The sequence below is a fragment of the Nerophis ophidion genome, linkage group LG03, assembly GCF_033978795.1.
Source record: "Nerophis ophidion isolate RoL-2023_Sa linkage group LG03, RoL_Noph_v1.0, whole genome shotgun sequence".
Classification (NCBI taxonomy): Eukaryota; Metazoa; Chordata; class Actinopteri; order Syngnathiformes; family Syngnathidae; genus Nerophis; species Nerophis ophidion.
The window spans coordinates 36,539,267-36,553,165 of record NC_084613.1 but is presented as its reverse complement, the minus strand read 5'-3'; the positions used below and the strand labels follow the sequence as shown (position 1 = coordinate 36,553,165).

The window sequence follows — 13,899 nt, the reverse complement described above, 5'->3', positions numbered from 1 at the left end:
GAAAATCATTTGTACCTGGTGTTTGACAATTTGTCCAAGGGCAAGGTTGAGGTCTACTTGACATTTGCCAAACAGTTTCAGGTAACTGCTGCTGCCTCCGGGCTGAGTTTTGCACTGGATCCTGTTGGAGAGCTCCAGCTCAATCAGGCCCGTCTCAAAGCGTACGGCCCGCATTGACGGGGTGGTGGCAGTCATCTGAATCCCCTGTGAAAAGAAGTGCTTCATTTCAAACCTTATCCATCATTTTGAAAAATTAACGTTTGACGTTTGATCATTAACTACAGCCAAATATCAAACAAAAAGTACCTTGAACATGAGGCTGAGCGAATACAGCAGTATTTTAGGCTTGTCTGCATCTGTTGAGGTATCATGCTCGTTCCAAAGTGGAATGGGCTGCTCGACCCCTGAAGCAAAAGACACTTGCATGTCAAGCCTACATGGTTAGACTGATCATTTTTATTTACTAGAGCTTGCGAACAGACTGTACTTGACACATTAACTCTAATTACAAAAATACGCAATAAATACCGGTATATGTTTTTCTCTGTTGAAACATGAATCTACAATTATGGTCAGAGTTGTGACAACAACTTGGCATTGTTTAGCAAAATAAAAGTGTGCAATGTGTGAAGCAGCAGAGAGAGGCTATTAATAGTAATTTCAAGAGTTTCACATTTAATGTAAATGTTAAATCAGTTTTATTGATCAAAAACGAAAATGCAATTATTAAAAATGACATTTGTTGGACACCTTTCGAGTGTGCTTTACAATACCTGAAACTTTTTGAATAACCTCATTGACCTCCTTCATGAAAACTTTCTGTAGGAAAACCAGGTGGTTGAGAAGATCAGTTGTGAGGTTGTGTTCAAAAGAGCCAATCTAAAAAGTTGTAGAAAAGTCAGTGGAAATTCAACATAGCTAATTCTGACACAGAATGATAACATCCACGTTAGGAGTCCTGCCGTACCTCAGCCACACAGCGCAGGTAGTTGCCTTGAAGGTAGTTCCCTTGCTTGGCTGGGAAGTCATCACCAACCCAGCCCTGGTCTGAATGACTCTCGTGGTCCTCCATGATATACTCTCCAGACATAGTGACTGGGGGGAGGGTGAGGCTAGCTGATGGTGGCATAGTGGACATGTCCACAGGAGACACTTTTGATTGGAAGCAAAGCTTGTGGTTTGGCAACTCAAAGGTGAAGCTGGTTTGAGCTCCTGAAAAGGAGGCACAAGAGATTTGCAAATTATTTTCTATTTAGAGTTATTTAAGGTTTGTGTTCACGCATGTAGTCCATTACTTTTGTCTGGAACAAAAATTAAAAACGAAATACTTGGTGTGCACTTTCGTGGGTTCTGTAAGCGTTCAGCCTAAATACAACTAAAAGCAAACTTAACCTTCTACCCAAAAATGTACAACAATTATTTAACAAAAGAAGAGAAATATAACCTGAGGGAGACATTGCACCTAAAACATGTACAGTATGCACAAACAACACTTACTACCTTTAGTATGTCAGTTTGTGGAGTTTAATTACGAAATAGATTGAAAGAAGAAGACAAAGAAAGTACTAATATTGTCCAGTTTACTGTTCAAACTCAAAGTATTTATAAATTATAAGTTAGACGAATCTTGATAAACATCTTGAACCTTATTAAACACATTGATGATATTTATTTATTTTTTTATTTTTTTTTGTCCTGTCCAGCTTCTCAGGCAAATCATATAGTTGATGTAGATGCCCATATCGGCTGTTCAGATTTACTTTACAAAAGAGAAGTATAGGATACTTCTCTTGTTGCCTTATTTGAATTTGACTTTATTAAATGTATTTATATTATCATTTGGTGTAGCCGGGCCGGAGCAGGAGGGGATAGAAAGAAAAAAAAAAAAGGAAGACAGAGGGGGAAATTGTGAGGATAAGAGGGGGATTAGACAGAGAGACAAAAACAACAACAGCAAATACAACAATAACAACAACAACAACAACAACAATAGAACAACATCAGCACATACAATATGTACAAATATGATCGTAAAAGTGATAGCAAATAAGCAGTTAGCGAAATAAATAATATAGTAATAACAATGAGTATTTTTACACTAAAACTGGAGCAATACAAATACCAATAGAAAAAGCGCTATTGATCATGAACAAAACCAATAGTTTACCTCTATTATCAACAATACAGTTGTTCAAATGCAACAATACGTATACATAATGATAGCTAGAAAGATAATAAAAATAAATAAATAAATAAATGAAAAAAAAAAAAAAAGGAATAGCGAAAGATGAAAGGGAAGAGAGAGAGGCAACCTATACTAATCTTGTAGATTGTTATAGTAACAATGGGTTAAGCTTTGTCAATATGCCATGTGTTACCCAGTTTACCCTAGGGCAACAACGTTGATATATGTTTAATGAAACGTGATTATGTGCATGAGTGTATGTATGTATATGTACTTGTATATGAACAGAATGTGTGTATATGAATGTTTGTACAGTAAATGTATATGTACGGTATATGTATGTCTGTTTGTACAGTGAATGTATATGTACAATATGTGTATGTTTGTACCGTGAATGTGCGTGTGGATGGACGGACTTGGAGTATGTAGGTATGTAATGTATTTGTGTATGTATGTGGGAGCGTACAATGTATGTACGTTTGTATGTATGAATAACAGTGTGTGTGTGTGAGTATATGTGTGTTTTTATGTACAATATATTGGACTCCCAGTGTGCGTGGGAGCCAGAGTGCGGCCCACACCAGGCCATCCCACCCGGGCCGGCCGCCACAGGACCACCCAGCGCAGGGCCGTGGGGACCACCCAACCCAACCCGCAGGGACCCCAACGATGGAGATGGAACAACCAGCAACCGCACTGTCGAAGTCCCCCCCTGAGTTAGGGGGAGAAAAGGAAAAAAAGAAAAAAAACTAAACAAAACAACAACAAAAATGTAATTATATATATATACATATATATATTATATATATATATATGTATATATATATATACACACATACATACATACATATATATATATATATATATATATATATATATATATATATATACACATATATATACATATACACACATATATACATACATATATACACACACATACACACATATATACATACATATATACACACACATACACACATACATACATACACATACATACACACATATACATACACATACATACATATATGTACCAACATACATACACACATATACACACATATATACATACATGCATACATACACATATATATATATACATACACAAACATACATATACACACATACCCCCGCATACATATATACACAAATAAAAACAACATTAAAATAAGATCACAGACATGCTGACACACAACATCACTACCCCAGCAGCTGGCCGACTCGCAGCAATTCGGAATACCCTGCAGCACCAAGCTACCACAATGGATGAGGGGACTAGACCCAGCCGGCCCCCCCTAAGACGGACACCCGGAAGGGATGGATGGCGGGACCCAGGGGCCCCAAACATGCAGCCCGGATGCAGTAGCCTGAGGCGCCGACCCCGATTGACCATCCCAACCATCACCACTACCGCCCGCTCGCAGTACAAACACCCGCGGTCGCCGGAGCCGAGACAAAATAAATAAATAAATAAAAACATAAATAATGAAAAAAATAAATAATAATAATTAAAAAATCTAAAAAAAAAAATACGACCCCGTAAACCATAACAACGCACACCCCCTGCTACCTCCGAGGCCGCCAACACACCGACCCCAACTCATCCACAGCCAGGCCAATCGAGCCACCGGACATCCACCTCGGACGACCAAGCACCCCAACGATGATATTTTTATTCTTATGTAAATCTAAATTTACAAACAACTATTTATTACAGCTGGGATAGGTTCCAGCGTCCCTGTGATATCGAGAGGGACAAGCGTTAGCAAATGGATGGATGTATGGATACTTATTTATTAGATCTGTAATACTCATTTATTTAATTTGTTTGAGTTAAGCACAAGGTATTAATTGGAACAGGGTTTTATTAAACAATCTCTACTTCTTCCTATTCCTTTACGGACATATTTTCCTAAGTAACTGGAAATATGTGACGTACCATATTGTAACTGAACGCATGTTCAAAATAATCTAAAATTATAACCACCAAACCAACGAGGAAAATGAAAACATTTCTGAATGTGGTCAATTTCGATGGTTTCAGTGCATAATAAGGCAAATGTTATTTTACTATTAGGCTCATCAACCACAGTTGCACAGCTAATTGTTAAAATATTTTATTTGCAAATCAAATGTAATGAATTTTTTGTTGTTTATTTTGAATTTATCTTTACAATATGATACATCACATCTTTCACATATTTCTATTTTCTCATTACATCTTCGAAAAGATGTAATGAGAAAATATGAGGAAGCAGTGCCTGGGGAATCTGTGGTGGACTCTCCTATTTCTGGGGCTGAGGTCGCTGAGGTAGTTTAAAAGCAAGGCCCCAGGGGTGGACGAGATCCGCCCGGAGTTCCTTAAGGCTCTGGATGCTGTGGGGCTGTATTGGTTGACAAGACTTTGCAGCATCGCGTGGACATCGGGGGCAGTACCTCTGGATTGGCAGACCGGGGTGGTGGTTCCTCTCTTTAAGAAGGGGGACCGGAGGGTGTGTTCCAACTATCGTGGGATCACACTCCTCAGCCTTCCCGGTAAGGTTTATTCAGGTGTACTGGAGAGGAGGCTACGTCGGATAGTCGAACCTCGGATTCAGGAGGAACAGTGTGGTTTTCGTCCTGGTCGTGGAACTGTGGACCGGCTCTATACTCTCGGCAGGGTTCTTGAGGGTGCATGGGAGTTTGCCCAACCAGTCTACATGTGCTTTGTGGACTTGGAGAAGGCATTCGACCGTGTCCCTCGGGAAGTCCTGTGGGGAGTGCTCAGAGAGTATGGGGTATCGGACTGTCTTATTGTGGCGGTCCGTTCCCTGTACGATCAGTGCCAGAGCTTGGTTCGCATTGCCGGCAGTAAGTCGAACACATTTCCAGTGAGGGTTGGACTCCGCCAAGGCTGTCCTTTGTCACCGATTCTGTTCATAACTTTTATGGACAGAATTTCTAGGCGCAGTCAAGGCGTTGAGGGGTTCCGGTTTGGTAACCGCAGGATTAGGTCTCTGCTTTTTGCAGATGATGTGGTCCTGATGGCTTCATCTGACCGGGATCTTCAGCTCTCGCTGGATCGGTTCGCAGCCGAGTGTGAAGCGACCGGAATGAGAATCAGCACCTCCAAGTCCGAGTCCATGGTTCTCGCCCGGAAAAGGGTGGAGTGCCATCTCCGGGTTGGGGAGGAGACCCTGCCCCAAGTGGAGGAGTTCAAGTACCTAGGAGTCTTGTTCACGAGTGAGGGAAGAGTGGATCGTGAGATCGACAGGCGGATCGGTGCGGCGTCTTCAGTAATGCGGACGTTGTACCGATCCGTTGTGGTGAAGAAGGAGCTGAGCCGGAAGGCAAAGCTCTCAATTTACCGGTCGATCTACGTTCCCATCCTCACCTATGGTCATGAGCTTTGGGTCATGACCGAAAGGATAAGATCACGGGTACAAGCGGCCGAAATGAGTTTCCTCCGCCGGGTGGCGGGGCTCTCCCTTAGAGATAGGGTGAGAAGCTCTGCCATCCGGGAGGAACTCAAAGTAAAGCCGCTGCTCCTTCACATCGAGAGGAGCCAGATGAGGTGGTTCGGGCATCTGGTCAGGATGCCACCCGAACGCCTCCCTAGGGAGGTGTTTAGGGCACGTCCAACCGGTAGGAGGCCACGGGGAAGACCCAGGACACGTTGGGAAGACTATGTCTCCCGGCTGGCCTGCCGGGGCTTGCCTCATTGGCCGCAACAAAGCCACATCAAAGGATTGCGGTATTGTCTCAAATAAATATATTTTTCTAAAATAACCGTTACACAACTCAGCAGAGCTTACTCAATTCTACCCCTTTTCCATTTCATAACTCGCTGTTCTCAGTTTATAACCCAATTTAAATCTACAAATAATAATTACAACACGTCCTCCTGAATAAATATTTTATTAACTTATGATTCATGTAAGGAATTGAATAATACATATAATTTTTTCGATAAGGTGTTAATCAGGATTTTCCTTATTTGTACTGTGTAACACTGAGTGTGAAAGTTTCTGAAAGCGGATCAAATTAGTATATCCTTAAAAATAAATAATGTAAATAATTTTCCTGAAAACCATGATGTTTTTTAACACTCACCAGTCATGCCGTGGCTTTTCATTCGCCCCATTTTGTATTCAGCTTTCAGCGAGGGTAGCAGTGCGGCACCAATAGTGATGCCGTCAATCATTGCGCTGAACTTGAGGACGATGGGCTTCTTTTCGAGTCCCTCAGGGAGCTGGGGGAACTCGTTGGCCTCAACAGGTGTTTGATTGATGCTTGAGCCTTTATCAGAGGGTTGTGGGGTGGGAATGTCCTCTCTATTTGGAGGTTGACTGTGGAGGAAGAATAAATTCATCCATCAAGACTGGTTCTTTTTGTCAACTGGTCAGCCTGACTAATGTAAATGACTAAATTATTCCTAAAAGGTCCTCTTCAAACAAAATACAGTTATGTGCCTACAGAGCTCGTTTATGACCAGCAAACATTGGAACACAATGTCATTTTCCTTTAAGATGTACCTTTCTGTCTGTTTTTGTCTAGTCATTTTAAGCACATTGCCACACAAAAAAAAACATCCATCCATCCATTTCTACCACTTATTCCCAAAAGTCAGCTATTCGAGAGGAAGAGGAAGGGTTGCCGGTTCCTTTCTAAGTGCTTAGGTGATCTTGAGCAAGACATTACAATTTTTAACATCAAAGAACATAATGCAGTCTTTCCCCTATAATTACACTGAGGGGGCGCCCTGCTAAAAAGGCCAACTGATTATTATTATATGATCAATTTTATCATTAGGCCTGGGCGATACACCGATGTTTTTATTGTATTGACTAATTACAGTTTTTTGCTGCGGACAATTTTAAAAATTACAAAATTAATTTTTTTATGGCTTGCTGATGAAATGGGCATAATAGAGAGCGATCACTAAAACTGTTGCTTTGCACCTCGCTATATATCAAAATTATTCAACCCCCACACAATTTGTGTTTTAGCAAGTTGGAAATTTATTCCGTATTTTGTTTATAGTCATATCAAATAAAGATGTGTCAAATAGACAAATGCAACTTAAATTGTAACACTGTATTTTACAAAATAGGACATTTTTCTTAATATCTCATTGACAAAATTATTCAACCCCCTAGTTACATGCATATTTAGTACTTAGTAGAACATCCTTTGGCAGTAATTACATCCTTTAAACGTGATACATAACCGGACACAAGCTTCTTGCAACGATCTACAGGTATTTTAGCCCATTCCTCTTGGGCAAAGGCCTCCAGTTCATTCATATTCTTGGGCTTGCGTGCTGCAACTGCCTTCTTCAAGTCCCACCACAGGTTTTCTATAGGATTTAGGTCTGGCGACTGTGAAGGCCACTCCAGAGTCTTCCAGCCCTTCTTTTGCAACCACTCTGATGTTGATTTGGAGGTATGCTTGGGATCGTTGTCCTGTTGGAAGGTCCAACGTCTCCCAAGCCTCAGCTTCGTCACTGACTTCATGACATTTGCAGCTAATATATCCTTGTAGGAAATAGAATTCATAATGCCTTGAACGCGCTGGAGATTCCCGGTACCTGAGGCAGAGAAACAGCCCCAGAGCATGATTGACCCCCCACCATGCTTAATATTTTATTAACTTATGATTCACGTAAGGAATTGAATAATACTTCTTCTCTTTGTAAGCTTCATTTTTTCTCCTCCAGACATAACGTTGATTCATAGGCCCAAAGAGTTCCAGTTTTGTCTCATCACTCTATAGAACAGTTTCCCAAAAACCTTTGGGGTTTGTCCAGATGATTTTTGGCACACTGAAGTCTATTCATCTTGTGCCTGGTAATCAGAAGTGGGGTGCACCTGCGAGTTCTGGCATGGAGGCCTTCATCTCGTAGTGCGCGCCTTATTGCCTGGGACGAAACCTGCGTTCCCCCCTCTGCAATGTCCTGTTGTAGTTCCTCAGCTGTTACCCGGGGGTTTTTCCCCACTGTACGCTTCAAATACCGGACAGCAGTTGCACACAGCATCCTCTTTCTACCACGCCCAGGTATTGTTTCCACTGTGCCTTTAGCTTTAAACTTGCGAATTATGCTCCCAATGGGGCGGCATAGCTCGGTTGGTAGAGTGGCCGTGCCAGCAACTTGAGGGTTGCAGGTTCGATTCCCGCTTCCGCCTTCCTAGTCACTGCCGTTGTGTCCTTGGGCAAGACACTTTACCCACCTGCTTCCAGTGCCACCCACACTGGTTTAAATGTAACTTAGATATTGGGTTTCACTATGTAAAAGCGCTTTGAGTCACTTGAGAAAAGCGCTATATAAATATAATTCACTTCACAATTCACTTCACAACTGTGTCTCTTGGAATGTGTAATGTCTTTGCTATTTTCTTATATCCATATCCTTTCTTATGAAGAGAAATTACCTCCTCTCTTGACTTCTTTGACCACTCCCTGGACGTCACCATGTTGCAAATACACCATTGACCATCTACAAGAAGCTGAGCGTCACAGTCTTTTTCAATCAGTTTAATTGTTGCTCGTTATGGTTCTAATCACATCTACAGGTGTTTTCAACACCTGATTGAAAAGACCTTATTCAAATTCTGTTCTTAAGAGTTATGATCTTCAAGGGGTTGAATAATTTTGTCAATGAGATATTAAGAGAAATAACACTGTTTGGTATGTTACAAATATAATGTTGTAATTCAAGTTGTATTTGTCTATTTAATGCATCTTTATTTGATATGACTATAAACAAAATATGGAATAAATGTCCAACTTGCTAAAACACCAAAATTGTGTGGGGGTTAAATAATTTTAATCCCAACTGTACAGTATATTGGATAGTTGTGGCTCGGTTTGACGTTCCAGATAATACAAAATACCATTTTGCATTTTTTATTATTTAGTAATGACAGAAATCCTTGTTAATGGTTTTGAAAAAAAAAATGCAGCTCTCATTGAAGTCTGACTCCTTTTCAACTACAGTCTTTTTGTGTATGTGTTTTTTTTAAACAAAGTAACTGCTGGCAATAGATTGATTGGCAACACTAAATTGGCCATAATGTATCAATGGGAGTCTGAATGTTTATTTGTGTTGGCCCTGCGATGAGGTGACAACTTGTCCAGGGTCCCCCGCCTTCCGTCTAAGTGCATCTGGAATAGGTTCCAGCACCCCCCAGAACCCCATTGCATCTGGAATAGGTTCCAGCACCCCCCGGAATCCCATAAGAGGCAAGCAGTATAAAATGGATGGATCGAACAGCTGGCACTTTAAATCCAGGAATGGAACTGCATTTTTTTTTGGAATTTTGCCCATCGTTCACAATCATTATGAAAGACATGATGGATCAATTTTTTTTTAATGCATTCTAAATATTAAATAAACGTAAATAAAAGTCCGCTTACAGTTGAACCAACTGAAGTTCCACTATTTCGCCCATAAAATTAAAAAAATAACCCTTCAAAAAGCACCAACAATATGAACATTTCTTAAACAAGTTTATAATATTTTATGACGAACATTGTCCATGAAGACAACTCAGTAGTAAACAGAGAAAGAATAATTAACCATGGATGACAAAAGGATTAAAAACATGCTGTAAGAAGAATACAATATATAGAAAATGTATAGTACAAAGAACTACAGAGGCAGAAGTTAATTAAGACGGAAATAAACATAATGACAACATAAAGGAAGTAGTTGGAAGCTTTAATAACTACTTTGTAAATATTGGACCAAAATTAGAAGAAAGGATTCCAGACCCAGTTTCAGTTGAGGACTATAATGATACCATAGAGCAAAATCCCAACTCCATGTTCCTCAGTAATGTGACAGAGGAAAAAATGTAAATCAAAGACTTCAACTGATTGTAACGGAATTGATATGGAAACGATAAAAACGTTATTGATGAGATCTCAGGACCATTAATGTATATTAGTAACCTATCATTTCAAACAGGTACATTTCCAAACAAAATGAAAATAGCTAAAGTTGCACCAATTTATAAGACTGGAGATAAACATCTATTTACAAATTATAGATCTGTTTCTTTACTTCCACAAATTTCTAAAATCCTTGAAAAACTGTTCAATAACAGATTAGAGAGTTTCATAAATAAAAATAAAATACTCAAAGAGAACCAATATGGATACAGAGCTAATGTTTCAACTTCAATGGCTTTAATTGAAACTACAGAAGAAATTACCAATGTAATGGATGGTATTTGCGGCAGCAGTGTTTATGGATCTAACTAAAGCATTTGACACAATTAATCACAATATTTTAATCAAAAAACTAGAACGATATGGCATCAGAGGGTTAGTCTTAAACTGGATAAGAAGTTATCTAATGAACAGGAAACAATACGTGAAGTTAGGCGAACACACTTCTACAACGCTAAATACATCCTGTGGTGTACCTCAGGGATCAATACTAGGACCTAAATTATTCAATCTCTATATAAATGACATTTGTAAAGTTACAAGAGATTTAAAGTTAGTATTACTTGCGGATGATACAACAGCGTTTTGTTCAGGAGAGAACACACAGAGGATAATACAAATAATAACAGAAGAAATGAACAAATTAAAAAAATGGTTTGACAAAAACAGACTATCATTGAATCTCAGTAAAACTAAAATAATTATATCTGGTAACAGTAGAAGAGAAAGTCAAACACAAATACAAATAGAAAGAGTAAATGAAACCAAATTTCTAGGTATAATGATTGATGATAAATTGAACTGAAAATCTCATGTAAAAATATACAACGTAAAGTGGCAAGAAACACGTCAATAATGAACAAAGCCAAATATGTTCTAGACCAATGAGGTGGCGACTTGTCCAGGGTGTACCCCGCCTTCCGCCTGATTGTAGCTGAGATAGGCACCAGCGCCCCCTGCGACCCCAAAAGGGAATAAGCGGTAGAAAAAAAAAAATAGATGTTCTAGACCAAAAATCACTTCATATTCTCTACTGCTCACTAGTGTTACCATATCCAAGTTACTGTGTAGAAATATGGGGAAATGATTACAAAAGTACACTTCATTCACTAACAGTGTTAAAAAAAAGATCAGGTAGAATAATACATAATGTTAGATATAGAGAACATACAAACCCTTTATTTATTGAATCTAAGATACTGAAATTCCACGACATAGTGGAATTGCAAACAACTAAAATTATACACAAAGCAAACTATAACCTGCTTCCCAAGAATATACAACAATTCTTCTCAACAAAAGAAGAAAAATATTATCTTAGAGAAAAATGTGATTTAAAACATTTGTACGCACGTACAACACTTAAGACCTTCAGTATATCAGTATGTGGAATTAAATTATGGAATGGATTAAGCAAAGCAATCAAACAATGTACTAATATGATCCACTTCAAGAAACTCTTCAAACTTAAAGTGTTTACAAAGTACAAAAAGTACAAAGTACGGCGTGGCGCAGTGGGAGAGTGGCCGTGCGCAACCCGAGGGTCCCTGGTTCAAATCCCACCTAGTACCAACCTCGTCATGTCCGTTGTGTCCTGAGCAAGACACTTCACCCTTGCTCCTGATGGGTGCTGGTTAGCGCCTTGCATGGCAGCTCCCTCCATCAGTGTGTGAATGTGTGTGTGAATGGGTAAATGTGGAAGTAGTGTCAAAGCGCTTTGAGTACCTTGAAGGTAGAAAAGCGCTATACAAGTACAACCCATTTAAAAAAGAAGAACCATGATAAACATTCTGATTTTATTTACCCATTCATTCTTTCATTCTCAAAATAATCTTACTTATCTCATCGTATGGAATAAAACTTACTTCACCAATTATTTATGTATTTATTTTTATTGTGATTAATTATGGAGTATATTGTGAATATGTTGAGAACAGGAAGTGAACAAAAGTTTTAGCAACTGTTATGTAAAAGAAAAGGGGTAGGATTAAATGAGCTCTGCTTCTTCCTACTCCTTTTCAAACATGTTGAAAAGAGAAACTGGAAATTGTGATGTATCATGTTGTATGCTTGCATGTTCGAAATGAAACAAACTCAAACTCAACTCAATATTCAGTTTACATTTCAGGACTTTAATATATTACCTAAGCATTAGTGATAGTTATTATAAGCACTAACACAAACAATCTATTTATAGCAGCGACTTAATCACAAGGTTGTGTTTACATCATCGAGTGGTCAGTTGCTTCCTCGCTCTCTGTAAATTTATAATAGATCATAAATCATGCATTTTACCTGAAAAGTAGATGGCTTAGAATATAATATGACCAGTTGGGACACATTGATCGCCATATAAGTCCTAGCACGGAAGCGCTTGCCCATCCCCTCCCCCGTCCCCCCTGTTTCTTCGCGAGGATTATGAGGAATTTTTCATCTAAATGGGAATATATGAATATCCTAACAGTCAGCATCCCAATGACAGCGCACCTTGTACAATAAGTAATGTTTTATTACATTTGTTTAGTCTCATTAAGTCTGCAGTGAGCAGATATCAACGATGAAGGAAAAAAAGCAAAACGGATTCGTTTTTTAAATCCATGTGCCGTGTATTGTTAAAATGATCAAAATACATAAATAATAAATGTTATTATAAATGTACCCGTTAATACATTACACATGCTTTTTTTGACTTATTTTTTGCTTAAATTCTTTCTTGTTTCTGGTTATTGTTTTTATATTGATATTATCTTGATTTTGTATGTACTTTATGTGATATATTATTCGTTATGGTACTTCACCACTTTGAATATTGTTTGTCTTTGTTACACTAATGCAGGGGTGTCCAAACCCTTTCCACATTTTCATATTTTTCATTTTCAAATCATAACAAAATATATGGATTTTTTTTTAATCCTTAGGACTCCTGGGGAGCATAGAGGGTCTCAATCACTAAAATGTTAAAATAAGTCAAATTATAATTATTTTTTTAAATTTAATGCTTACAGTAAATCTCTATATCAACTTAAGGTTGATTTAAATTAAAATAAATAAGGTTTTATGCCTTTTCTGTCAAAGACAACTTTGTTTTTTATAGTAAAACTGAAAAATGCAGTATTTAGATGGATAGATAGATACCTTATTGATTCCTTCAGTAAAGTTCCTTTATTTAGCAATTAAAGCCCTCAAAGATCAATAATGCAGGACACCATTGATTTTAATTATTTAATATTTTTGAGTAATCACAGTGAAAAGTTAAATAAAATCCTACTAAATATATTTGACATCTGAAAGGTTCCCCACTCATAAAGTGATACATTTTTATTAGTTGTTTTTTTTTACTTTTAACACTTAAATTTCAAGATCTACTTCCGATATATCGGTCGATTTTAAGTTTGAACTATTATTTTATTTGTTTTATGCTCTTTTGTCAAAACTTTGATGTTTTAATATGGCAACCACACAACATATACAATATTTTTATCACATAAACATTTTAAAGTGATAATTTTTAAATAATAATTCATTATAACATAGATTTCATCTCATTCCACCTTTTTAAAATGTTTTTTTTTATTTTTGCAATACTATCAATTTTGCAATTTTTGCAGAATGTGTGGCGGGCCGATAAACGATCAGCTGCGGGGCGCAAATGGCCCTCGGGCCGTACTTTGGACACCCCTGCACTAATGTGTATATTGTAGGCCAGCGGTTCTTTGTTAATTTTTGCAAAAAATGCTAATCAATTTTTAAATTGCTTTTTTTAATCTTTGCTATGAACA

General features: G+C 38.2%; 1 protein-coding gene across 1 annotated transcript in view; it reads right to left on the bottom strand.

Moving 5' to 3' along the window:
* Positions 1 to 13,899, bottom strand: part of kiaa1109 (KIAA1109 ortholog) — a 236,469-nt gene that overhangs the window by 90,194 nt on the left and 132,376 nt on the right. The window contains exons 54-58 of the mRNA XM_061895057.1: positions 6,281 to 6,516; positions 968 to 1,212; positions 774 to 879; positions 307 to 404; positions 16 to 204 (exon numbers count right to left, since the gene is read on the bottom strand). Coding sequence (XP_061751041.1) covers positions 16 to 204; positions 307 to 404; positions 774 to 879; positions 968 to 1,212; positions 6,281 to 6,516 — 874 coding nt within the window. The remainder of the gene's footprint in view (positions 1 to 15; positions 205 to 306; positions 405 to 773; positions 880 to 967; positions 1,213 to 6,280; positions 6,517 to 13,899) is intronic.